Genomic DNA, 13335 nt, shown 5'->3' with positions numbered 1-13335 from the left:
CTAAAATGTAAATATGTGGACTAGCTATACTGAGGGTACAAACGCTATTCCGTATTATAGGCATTATAATTGTAGTTTGATACACTTAAACCAAACTGATTACGACAACAATGTAGACCAACTAGAGCAAACACATGGAGGCCTGTGTCTATCCTGTATGCTGCATCATTTGTTAAAAAAAAGAAACAAAAGAAATGTGAATATTTCCTTTATACGGTACAAAAGTACAGACCTACAGGAAACAGTCAATGAGGGTAACTGGCTGCAGTAGCTTACACCAGGCCTCACCGGGGTTGATAAAGTGTCCAGGCGGTGCTGATTTGAACTGACAGCTCCCAGAGATGCCTGTCAGAGGTACAGGATTATTACGCAACAGCCGTACAGTATGTCCACCTTCAGACTGGCAGTAGACCTGTTAGCACTCAACTGGCCGTTGCTAACCTCCTGTACAGCTGACTGATTGAAAGTTTCTGCTCTGCATCGAGCTGACTGACTGACTGACTGACCCAACCTGGGAACTGAAGGATACGTGGTGCCCCTACCTGTCTGTCTGATATAATCTCACCTGTCTGTCTGTTTTGCTCTCACCTGCCTGTCTGTCTTTAAACTGTCTGCTCTCTCCTGCCTGTCTGTCTTTAAACTGTCTGTTTGAGCTCTGCTCCTACCAATCTCTGACCAACAGCATTTGTGATGTACCTGTCTGTCTGTCTCAACTGTACAGCACCTCTGCTGCACCTTCCTGCATGATGAGGATGCCTTATACATCCTAACCTCGTACCATTACAACATGTTTATATTGTGTTGTGGTTGTAATAAACTACCACAGGTGACCTGGCCAAACCTGGGGCTCCTGCAGCACTTTGCAGTTAACAACTTAACAACACACGCCTGCCGCCTTGACTACGTTGTTTTTTTAAATAAGCAACATTCGCCGTGTTTCCGCCAGTTTTCTCAACCAGTTTTCTCCCTTTCGTTTAAATGGCAGTCTCCCTTCTCTGTCGAAGTTCGTTTTTGGAGGAGAATCCCCCCCCCCCCCCTGCTCCACCCCCGCCCCCCCCCCCCCCCCCCCCCGTCCATCAGCAAATCTCACCCTACCACCTTGACTAAAACATTTTCTGCGGGAAACCCTGCACAGTGGACAAAAAGTACATTGACGGAACATCATGCAATCTTGACAAGTACAGTTTGTTCCTAAAGCCACAGTTAGTCTAGAAGCATTGACCCCGGTTTGACAGGAACTCTTGATTTAGCTTGCTTTAAAGCCCCAGAAGCCATTTCAAAGTGACTCCCGTCATCCAAAAGGCACCTCAACCTGTGCATGTCATCGACAGGTTGAACTGCATGCCGGCACTAATGAGTTTCTTGACTTTCAGGAGGTGACACTGGCTGTCACTAACACAAGACTCATCAACTGTCTTGTTGTTCCAAAGTGGGAGGAAGGAACAGAGAGAAACAAAGAGAGAAAGAGAGAAAGTGTGAGAGAGAGAGAGAGAGGGAGAGAGAGAGAGAGAGAGAGAGAGAGAGAGAGATAGAGAGAGAGAGAGAGAGAGAGAGAGAGAGAGAGAGAGAGAGAGAGAGAGAGAGAGGGGGGTGGGTGGGTGGGTGGGTTTCTCAAAGGGCACAGCATGTCCCCAGTGTCAGCAGCTATTAGACTACAGGACACCTACACTGTAGTTTTTTTCCCATCTCACTATATAATTGTCTGTCTTCCTGTGCACCTGCCTATTTTCCTCCTGTCCGTCCTCCATCCATCCCCATCACCCTCCATCCTGTCTCCCCTCTCTCCATCATTCCCTCCCTCTCTATGTACCCCCCACCCATCCCTGACGTGTGTGAGTCATCTCTGGTCTTCTGATGTGCATCAGTTAGAGACCAGAAACTAACCCTATCCCTGTGATTCACACCAGACAACTTACCACACATCTGTTGTCTAAGAGTCAGATGGCAGGGTGGTTAGAGAATCGGGCTATTAATCAGAAGGTTGCCGGTTCGATTTCCCGGCCGTGCCAAGGATGTTGTGTCCTTGGGCAAGGTACTTCACCCTACGTGCCTCAGGGGGAATGTCCCTGTACTTACATTGTAAGTCGCTCTGGATAAGTGCGTCTGCTAAATGACTAAATGTATCAATTTAAATGTCTAATCTCAGTCACTTCACCACTTGTGAATTGTGTGTGTATGTGTACGGGAGTGTGTGTGTTTTTGATACTATCTGGCTACTCACGTATGTAAACAATCTTATCTCAGATGTATCTGAGCAGACAACATTCAAATTCAACTACACAGCTGGCCACCCCCCCCCCCCCCCCCCCCCCCCCCCCCATTCCACTGCAGAAATGATGAACCTGCCTGAGTTTATCTGCAGCACAAAGTACTGTGTATCCAGGTATGATAACAAGGTGTATTTAATGTGTGTGTGTGAGTGAGTGTGTGGGTGTGTGTGTTTGCATGCTGTACGTGTTGACGCATGTGTTTGTGTTGAGGGTGACACACCAGTCAGCGCTGCTAGAGCTTAACTGTGAAGGAGACAAAGAAAGAAAAGAAAGATGAGGATTAACTGAACAGAAGCAGCTCACCGGAGCAGATGTGGAGTCGGAATTGTACATTCTCTGAATGCTGTTTCTCTATCCTGCTGTGGTCGTCCAGGGTTGGCCAGAACTGCTCTGAAACTGTCTAGACTGTAAACAGACACACAGGACCAACTCACAGTTTGAGGTGCACTTGATTTAGATCTGGCTTCAATGGCGCTTCTTAAAACTATACCTCTTTCACTGTGAACCCTGGCCATCAGGTGTGCATGAGAGCAAGCTGAATCCACCGCACCCCAGGTAGCTGCTAGAAATAGTTGTGTGTCTGGAGAGATCTGCTGAGGGTTGGAAGGGTGAAACCAACAGAAAGCTGAAACCAGAAAAACACTCCGGGCATGAAAACGCCCTAAAGGGGAAATAACCACCACGAGACTCATCTCTACTTTGTTTTACTCTACTCTTGTGGGTTCTACTCTACTCTGCTCTATGCTCTTATATATTCTACTCTAGACTCTCTGCACAAGTCTACTCTACTCTATTCTTTACTCTGTCATGTTCTGCTCTACTTTCCTGTACTCTGTTCTCCACAATCTGCAGTTGGTGGCAATTCTTTAATGTAGCTGTTGTGATTTATTTCATACATAAGTACTATATTTAGCCTACCTTTGTTGCACTCTACTCAGTATTGTTGTACAACACTGAAAGACATAGTAAACACACTGACGTTCGTCAGAACAAAGCCAGGTTGAGCTCCAGCCTCGACCAGCCCAGCTCAGACAAAGACTTCTAAATCCAGATTAGTGTTACTGCACTTGGCCTGTTCCTGTTTGTCAACCCTGGAGCTTCCATGCACCCGCGAGCACACACACACACACACACACACACTCACACACACACACACTCACATACACACACAAACATGCACACGCACACAAACATACACACACATCCCTTAGAACCCCCTAGAGCTAAGACAGGAAGCCTGTCTACGAACCCTGTCTCCTGAAGATAATACATCGCAAGGTCACCGTTTTTTGGTTGCATGTCACCGTAATAACTTACAGTAGGAATATTCAATAAACAGCTGTGATGTGTAGCGGAGGACACGTACAACGTGTGCTCTTCTGCTCTCAGCCCCCGTTGACACGAGAAGACTGAAGCAACTGTAGTCAGATAGCCCGAGGGGTCTGTTCCCTGGTCTCTGAAAGGCCAGAAGAAAAGCCTGAAAGGCTGTGAACTGACCCATACTGACCCACGCTTGGTCTTAAAGCATCCTCCACATTCAGCAGTCTATTGGTCAATTCTGTCATTGTAATGTACGGCTCCTACATGAGTTGAAAGGGTAAGAGCTCAGTAGAGTCTTTGTACATCTCTGGCAATAGACCTGAGTGAAACCCCATCTAGCTGCATGCCTAGTCCCGGTTACTCAACCTGAAGCTCTCTGTCTGTCTGAATCCTTAAGACCGGCTCTCCTCATCTCCAAACAGCTGGTCGTCACCATGGCAGACGACTGACAGCGGTCAGTTTGGAAACACGAGACCGAAGGGGATCGAGTTACCCAGCATGCCCTACAAACGGACAGGAGAAGCACTGTTACCCGGCCTCCATGGTAACGGTCAGCTGGAGCATGGGCTTTGTCTTAACTGCCCTTGAAGCTGTTTGACTTTCTTTACTTGCACTGTTTCTTTAAATATTAGTATTGAGACGCACCCACAATAACCTGCTTTGCCCTGGTAACATTCAGTCAAACACGGGGAGTCACTGCTGTGGTAACAGCCAGTGAAACAGGTCAAAGTTTCCTAATAGCTAATCTTCCAGACTGGCAGGCTGGTGACCCAGAATCTGGCTTCATCAGCAAACTGTTCTGGGTCACTGAAATTACCCACCTTCAATTCCCCTTTGTATTAAACCAGGAAGTGGGATGAAGCAGGTGTTTTGGTCTTTCTTCTACTGAACCAGGAAGAAAGATCACCATCAACTGTTCCTGTATTGAAAAGCATAGATGCTAAAGAGCTACTGTATCTAGTATCTGTATCTGGTTGGACAAAAGCCACTGTGACTTGTCAACAATGAAAATTTTATTTCTGGGGCGTCCTGGTGGCTCACCAGGTAAAAACACACAGCAGCAACCCAGGTTTGATTCCAGCCCGGGGCCTTTGGCAAGCAAGTCATCCCCTCTCTCATGCCTTCCCTGTTTCTCTCAAACTGTCACTATTATTAAGAAAGCAGAAATGACCAAAAATATATATGTTAGAAAAGAAAATGTTGCTACTGTAGTTTGTAGATGAGAGCTAAAGTAATGTAGTTCTAAGATGCAACTTACTAGCATGGCATTTAGTATTCAGCGTAGGTAGACCTGCACCATACCACATACATCATTCAGTCCCAATCAATCATCTTTATTGCATTACTGTACTGTACACTAGTAACTGGTAACATCTTGGTGTATCTTTTGTAACAGTAACACACTCACATTTAACAGAAACAACATTAATATAAAGACAAACCTCGTCTCACCTATTATTCTCCGTTTAAGTACAGTACATACACAAGCTAAGATTCACATTTTGTGTAGAAAATAAATGACATTAATGTACTGAGATGAGCTTTCTCTCTATGATAGCTACAGTGTTGCCAAGCCCTACATAACCAACAGTAGTCATTAATTATCTGGACCATAGACAATGGTTGTTTGAAAATAAAAATATATTATATTCGTTATTGTACATTCTTATATCAGAATATATGTAAATAAGCCCCCTGTACATCATGATTGTGATTCTAAATCACTGTATGAGTGTGTGTTGATGCCATAGTATCATGTGATATATATATACCTGTTTAGATTTTATAAGAGTGTGGAATCAGGCCACAGAGGCATGAAACACAGCCTTTAAACTTGTGTGTTTGGTCAAAAGTTCAACAACATTAATTCAGCAAATAAGAAAAAATAAAGATGGTATAGTGTATGGTAAAGAATGACGACACACTGGAATGCAATGATCTTGGTCTGAAAACGTTTGAGTGGATACTGTCAGGGTCATAACAGACGTGACTATTAATGTTGTGCACCACCACAACAAGCGCATTGGAAGACTACTCCTGATAAAAATGAACATTCCTACTATCTCACCGGGATGTCATAGTATCACCAAAGCTTAAAAAAAAATAGCTACACATCTAGGAAACTGAGAAATGTAAAAACGACATACTTTATCTTTCTAAAAGGTAGAAAAGGCAAAGCTAACAGGCCTGTCTGTCATACCTACAGCTTAAAAGGCAAGAAAATGCAGGCACATTCTGTACTGTGTACCATTCCATGTCCTGTTCTATCACACTCTGTGGGACGGGCAGGGATAGTAAAAGCACAGTTCACAATTTGTAATTACCTGCTACAAACCCCTCAGAACAGACACTGGAGAGGACACAGGTGTGAAGTAAGGAACAATCCCTTGGAGCGGTGGGAAATATTTAGGGTGCCCCCACACCTTCCCATAGCACCGACTCAGGCTACATCTGCAGGTTTAACCAGCCTTGAACATAGAACCACACACACACACACAACAGGGTCTCACTCCACTCTCAGTTGTTGTTCTTCAGCTCGAAGCGGCTGTACACATGCTTGGACTTCATCTGGTTGTAGTGGTTGACCAAGTCCAGTTTGCTGTGGCCCAGGGTCATTCGGTTTTTGTCCTGCCTGTTTATGATGCCCACGGGGGAGAGGGGGGGAGGGGGGCTCTGCTGGCTCTCTGGCTCTGTCTGAGACAGGTCTGGCCCCCCCCAGGCTGTGCTGAGGGGTGGGGACCTGTGGAATGTGTAGGAGTCCTTCTCCTTGGCGGGGGACATGAAGAAGTCAGTGAGTTTGTTGAGAAGAGGGTTGGACGGGGCCCTTTTGTTAGGGGTGAGTTTGTTTTCGACCACAGGGGACTGCTGTGCATGGGACGTGTAGACCGGGTTAGGGCTGGTTTGGAAAAGCTTGTGGTCATACAGACCTAGCGCCTGGAACTTTGACGTGGTCCCTCCAACTGTCGGACGCATGAAGTCTGGAGTGTTGGGTTTTGTCCAGTCAATCCCTTTCAATTGGCCTATCCCGGAAGTAGGGCGTTCAGGAGCCGGGCTGTGATTGGCTCCGTTGATTCGTGTGCCGGGAGGGCTGGGATTCTGCCCACCTCCGCTCCCTCCCACCCTCCTCTCGGGGCTCAGGTGTGCGCTCGTCACCTCCTTCTTCTCGTGACCTTGGGTGACCTTGTACACGGTTGGTGCCATCCCGGGCGCTGCCTTCACGCTTGACATGCTGCTGCTGGACTGGCTGCTGGAGTTCTCTGAAGACAACCTCTCCCGTTCCCTCGACCTATCGGGGAGGAAGTCCATGCCCATGCCTGGAAAAGTCATGGCGGGATAGGCGGGGAAGCTGGGAAGGCCCTCATCTTCGGGGTTGTGGAAGCAGTCTATGATCTGGGAGTCTGCATACAGGCAACGGAACTCCCGGTCAAAACTATCGGTGATGCGGCCTGAGAAGTGCATCATCATGTTGCTGTGGACCTGGGCGGAGAGCCACGTGAAGCTGCAGGACGACAGGAAACAGGAAGACAGGAAACAGGAAGACAGGAAACAGGAAGTGGTCAGCAACAGGGAAAAAAACTACAATCACATCAGCTAAATATTCAGGACAACTTAGACCCTGTGGCACAAATAGATATCTCTCTGACAACGGACAGTCACAATAGTTTCAGTATTCTATTTACTACACAGCAAAATGCACAAGATACCAGTACTTGGAGGGCCAACTTTAAACCTGTAAAACCGTCAACAGTAAAGTGCCCAATTAGCTTAGCTATCTTGATACTGGTCAACTCTCTAATCTGAATAGGAAACATACAGGCGTGGTGTTAGAGCTTCCTGGATAAACTCTGTCATGGTGGTGAATCACCAACAGCTTATCTGCTTTGGGCTGACAAGGAGACCTAAGCTCGATACACATACACACATGGCACGTACATACAGTACACGCACACGCACCACAACATTTTGCACATTTATGTAAAGTACACAAACACACAGAGAGAGAGAGAGAGAGAGAGAGAGAGAGAGAGAGAGAGAGAGAGAGAGAGAGAGAGAGAGAGAGAGAGAGAGAGAGAGAGAGAGAGAGAGAGAGCGAGAGAGAGAGAGAGCAAGTTCACTCCAAGAGCCAAAGGAAAAAACACCAGGGCTAGTTTAAATACCATTCGACTAACCAAAACTACTTTGGTCCAGAGTTTAGCAGATTGATAACTTGTGGTTTGGCACAAAAGAGGGTTTTAGTTTCCAGCTGTGTCAAAAACCACGAGTCAGGCTTTAATTGAGTGTTTAGTAATCATTGTTAAGGCACGCAATAAGAGCATTTGATAGTCAAATTAGCTCCCTAACCACTGGGATCATATAACCATCATGCCTTTATGTGTTTTGTAGACAATTACTACAATTCCTTCAATGTTTGTGGATCTGTTTTCTTAAGAAGTCCTGGCACACATCCACGAAGTTACTAGGAAATGGGTATTGTATGAGGGCACTTCCTGGTATTAATAGTCTTTCGCAAGAAAAACATAAATGGCATCCTAGAGTCAAATCCATATTGCCGCTCACCTTAAGCATACCTTGGCACACCATCACCAGCCTCACACTTAGAAAACTATGCTTGAACACTGAGCCTTGTCAGCCTTGTGAGCCGTGCCCACCCTGCCTACCGCCCACACACCTGTTTGGTGTGGTGACACACACCATCACCACCCGCGCTGGCAGGTGAAACACATTCTGCTCATGGTCACAGTAACCGCCACTAAAACCTGGTCTACTACTGAACAGTAACACTGAGCTGGAACGATACAAGGACAGATAAAACAGAGGGTGTTTGATCTAGCTTGGGTCAGGTTCATCGACACTATAAAGCAAACGGGTGGCATATAAAACCATCTGGAAGAAAAGAAGAAGAGTTCAGTAAGGTGCTCTTTGCTATCTATACAGTGTTATAAAACAGGGTTAGGTTTGGTTACAGAAGAGACCACAGTCTAGAGGGTTCCTGATAAACCCTCTAAACACTTTATAGGTCAGGCAAACAGGTCTCCAAACAGGGCGATAGTGTAGTGTAGCACAGATTGTAGGACGTACACACATGGCCTTCAGCTCTCTCTCTAGACCCCACTAAGCTGCTAGAATCCCTAAGGGCTTCACAAGACCATGTTTGTGCAGCAGTTCCAATCACACCTATATTACACGAGCACTGCATGCTTCCACTTGACCAATCTCTCTCTCTCTCTCCCTCTCTCTCTCTCTCCCTCTCTCTCTCTCTCTCTCTCTCTCTCTCTCTGTGTGAACTGCAAACACAGCGTTATAAAAGAGAGTGACAGTTGACTTATCCGTGAAGGAGTGAATGTGCACTCCAGTTTCTCTTGTTCAGACAGTATCTCTGAAAGAGACGTTGTTACATGCACTCCAGTCCCTTCACTTCTCACTGCTAGTGAACACTGACTATAATTATGGTTATTGCTCAGGTATGTTTGTTTCAAAAGATTCCAGGTTCAGTTACAGCAGCCATCCACACAAACAGGGTATTGTAGGCAGTTCAGACAGAAAGAAATCCATCACTGTATTCCCAAAACCTCTACAATGTTAAACAAGTGTCTACATTTAAATGTGCTACATTTACAATTTATACATTCGTTAGAAAAGAAATTCTCATGGTATCTACAGAATTGACCATCTGTGTTCGTTCTATTTTAAATAATGCACATTGCAAGATGCATACAGACCGGACTTGCACATTTAAACATTTAAACAATGTTGTGCTTGATATATGTTGTTGTTACAGTTGTCTTGTAGTTCAGATGTTCTCGTGTGTAGCTGGTAAAAGACAGACCACTCCTTGGTACCTACCTACGTAATACATAACTGAGCACTTTTTTCCTTGATTTTCAAATAAATCTTACTATTTCAACTACTACCTTAAACTACATTATTGCTTTACATAAAAAAAAAACTGTGCTCTATTCTTCAGCAGCAAGTATTATTTGTTAAGCGCTTGAAAGAAAAGCATTTTTTCTTCCAAGGTAGTGAATAACATGGCACTGCTGAGTCCCCTCTCACCTGTATGAGCCTGCAATGACCTCCTCACAGTCAATGATCATGAACTTCTCCTGGACTTGACCTGTGAACTTCTTCCCACTCTTGGTGCAGTAGGTGTCTCCACACACGGTACGGACCCTCATGTTCTGAGGAGACAAGCAGGTTTAGGAGACGGTCACACACACACACACATTTGCACGTATGCACACACTCATTCATGCACACACGTAAGCACACACTCACACACACACACACACACACACATAGAGGACTAGGTCATATGTTGGAGTGTGGACATCTTTACATCCATCATTGTGACTGAGAATGAAAAGGTTAAATAATCTGAGCTGTAGTTCTAACTCCTTTCACCATCGCCTTTCATATCGTAACAAAACACCGTCACAAGTGGGGCAGGATTGATTGTATCACATGTAAAGCATGCAGTGAGTCTCCAACACATAGTCAATTCTCTGTCCTATGTCAATAAACCCTGTAAGGAACTTAACACCTGCCCCCCCTCCACATTCATACACACACACACACACATCATCCAGACAGCCGTCTTCACTCCCACTTACACCCAGGTGAGAGTTCTGTATGTCCAGAGCTGAACACATGTCAACAAAGTAGTCCAGGTTCTTTTCATCCAGCAGGATGTAGACAGGGACCTTGCGCTTGCTAGATGCCTCCATCAGGTCACACAGGAGATCCACATCTGTGAACAGGTCCATCACAAGAGCTATCACCTGCAACACACACAGGGAAATGCTGAGTAATCATAAAATCCCAACACTGTTCTTGTGGTGCTTTACTGTAACGAGGAAGAGCTGGCCTAGAATCAAAATATTAGTTCAAATCGAATCAAATTTATTTGTATAGCCCTTTTTACACGCAAGCATGTCACAGAGGGCTTCACATGCGCCCATAGAACTGCCCCTCAACCAACCTAAACCCTCAAGGAAGACAAGGAAAAACTCCCAGAAAAACTCCCACCGGGAGAAAAAATGGAAGAAACCTTGGGAGGAGCAATTCAGAGAGGGATCCCCTCCTCCAGAGACGGTTGGTAAGAGAGAGGAGCAGAACACAAGCTAAACATAGTCATACAGTGTCAATGGGTTTTGAAACACCAAAATCCATTGTTCGGCTTTATAGACGTTGGATGGGACGGCTTTATAGACGTTGATTAGTTACATTGTAAATATATACAAATGTTACAGTTGTTTATTTTTTAACAAATGTGACGTGTGAATGGAATGTCTTTCCAAGTTGTGTTATGCACTTTATACTAAACCTTGTTGACATTTCCGCTTAAGAAGTGTTAGCAATTAGATCAGGATGAACATAAAACATAAAGCTGTTATGAGCTGTTGAAAATCGGGCTCTTAATGAGAAGGTTGCCGGTTTAATTCCTGGCAGTGCCAAATAACGTTGTGTCCTTGGGCAAGGGACTTCACCCTACTTGCCTCGGGGGGAATGTCCCTGTACTTACTGTAAGTCACTCTGGATAAGAGCGTCTGCTAAATGACTAAATGTTATGTAAATGTGTCAAAGGCTTATTTAAATACCACCATGTCCTTATCAACATAATGAACTCCATTAATAAGTTCAGGGCTAGACAAGCCCAACTTTTCAGAAGCCAAAATGAGATAGGAATATAATCTTTCCAAACGCACATGCTCACGTCAAATTACTTTTTGACTCATCAGCATTTTAGGATCTCTCAAGAACAAGCTCAACTCAAGGATGTCGTGTGCCTACAAACACCCTATTTTTTTTTAAATTAAATATGCAAGCATATTTAATAGTTGATACCCTTTAATCTAGTTATTTACCTTTTTTGCTTTATTTATCAATGACCGGATAATGTCTTTGATGTTGTGTGACTTGTCCCTCTGGAAGTATATCTGTGTTTCTGAGGGCCCATAGCGAAGCGGCTGCTCAGGCCAACCCAGCTCCAGCATTGGTGGCTCCTCGTCGGACATCATAGGGAAGTAAGTCCCGGAGGTGAGCTCGGACACTGCGTCCCCCTCCCCAAAGTCCCGGTCGGTGCTCCCGTTCGAGCTACTGTCAGTGGGGCAGTTCTTGGCAACATTTTCGGTAATGTAACGAATTTCAAGCGGCGACAAAAAGTTCAACTCCCTCTCCTGGGTCAGAACTCGACGGTAATCCTTCTCTCCGGACTCCAGCAGTGCGTCCGTTGCCAACCGGGCCGCTTCGTTGTGGCTAAGCTCTAGAATGGAGCCCTGTCTCCATGGGTTTTTTACCTCTTCCAACCGGGTCGCAAGTTTACCCAGTGGTTTGCGCCCGCATTGCGCCGGCCTCAGTTGGTCCATGCTTTGCATTGTGCCTCGTCAGCACGGAAATCGACGGAAATATTGCTCCACTGCCCCTGTAGCTTACAAGAAGTTTACAAATGAAAATAGTGTGGACCAAGCCGAAATGGATGTGGCCTCTCTAGTTCCCGTTCATGACAGCGTCTGTGTTCCCGGGGGCTTTTTGTATTGTTGGTATTTTCATTGACACCGCCTCTTCTCTCTCTCTCTCTCTCTCTCTCTCTCTCTCTCTCTCTCTCTCTCTCTCTCTCTCTCTCTCTCTCTCTCTGTCTCTCTGTCTCTCTGTCTCTCCCTCTCTCTCTCTCTCTCTCGAATAAACACACCTGTATCTAGCTACCTGTGAGCACAGCTCCGCCTCTCTGCTCACATGATGTGTGAAATTGAAAACCTGGCCATCCCCGGAGCCCCTCTCCATGGCAGCGCGTTGGGGGGAAGGCTTTATGCCCACATGTTCAACCTCAATTCTGTTAAGAGCCTCCCCCACTTCCTCCTCCCGTCAAGGGGGATAAAGTAATTAGATAACAAAGAGGGATTAGAGTTCTGAAGCTTATTGAGGCCTTTATGGAGACAACAGTTCATCATTCAACTTTTGGATTGTTCAAACTCATTGCACCAAATAAATAACATATTTAGTTGTAGGCCACTTTATCTGTATGTGTTTATGGGAGTGTGTCAATGTGTGTTTTATGATCACCTTCATCATTCAGGATTACTGTAAGTGTGTTGCCCAACTGACTGAAGAACACATAAACCAGTCCTATCACCCAGGTCTCATTTTAGCTCCACTCGGCCGACTCATTTGACTGGTAAATGAGGAAGAGCTGCTGTCTTTGTAGTGTCTGTGCTATTCATCTGTTTGCTCTGGAAAGGTCACATGGATGAGTGATGAATAATAACACAACATGCCATTCTCAACTAGTATTGAACAGTAATACTCTAAACAGAGCATAAGCTCTTGTTGTTGCACATCTGGTAAACAACATCCTTGTGATCAACAAGTTAATTTATCTAAGCCTATATTCTGATAGATGACATCACTCTAAAAGTGATTCTAATCCACTAGCCTGCCAGTAGTCTACCTGTAGTCTTGACCTGGTGACTCCCACGGCTGAGAGACTTCCTGTTAAGCAGATACACCAGATAAAACAGATATGCATGTATGTTAAAGAGGCAATCAACTGTCAATGATTACTTTATACAGACCTGCCCTATATATTTACATTTACATTTTACAAAGCCTACATAACAACCTAAACCTCTCCATGAACCATCAGTCTGTGATTGGCTGAACACCTCTGAGTCACTAGCTGGGTGTTCCTCGCGGTGTGAATCTAATCATGAGCAGTTGTGACTAATAGTAGTACTAATCACTCCTGTGA

The 13335-nt window shown here is 45.2% G+C and overlaps 1 protein-coding gene across 1 annotated transcript; it reads right to left on the bottom strand.

The window, feature by feature from the left end:
- Positions 1 to 4903: 4903 nt before the first annotated feature.
- fam83c (family with sequence similarity 83 member C) lies at positions 4904 to 12211 on the bottom strand. The gene is made up of 4 exons (XM_047025452.1): positions 11456 to 12211; positions 10202 to 10369; positions 9645 to 9769; positions 4904 to 7089 (listed from the first exon to the last, which is right to left on the bottom strand). The coding sequence occupies exons 1-4, from the start codon at positions 11963 to 11965 to the stop codon at positions 6108 to 6110; spliced, it is 1785 nt and encodes a 594-aa protein (XP_046881408.1). The 5' UTR covers positions 11966 to 12211; the 3' UTR covers positions 4904 to 6107.
- Between the last annotated feature and the right edge of the window lie 1124 nt (positions 12212 to 13335).

This window comes from Hypomesus transpacificus, chromosome 9 (assembly GCF_021917145.1).
Source record: "Hypomesus transpacificus isolate Combined female chromosome 9, fHypTra1, whole genome shotgun sequence".
Taxonomy (NCBI): domain Eukaryota; kingdom Metazoa; phylum Chordata; class Actinopteri; order Osmeriformes; family Osmeridae; genus Hypomesus; species Hypomesus transpacificus.
Note: the sequence above shows the minus strand (reverse complement) of the source record. Positions and strands in the feature narration are given on the sequence as shown.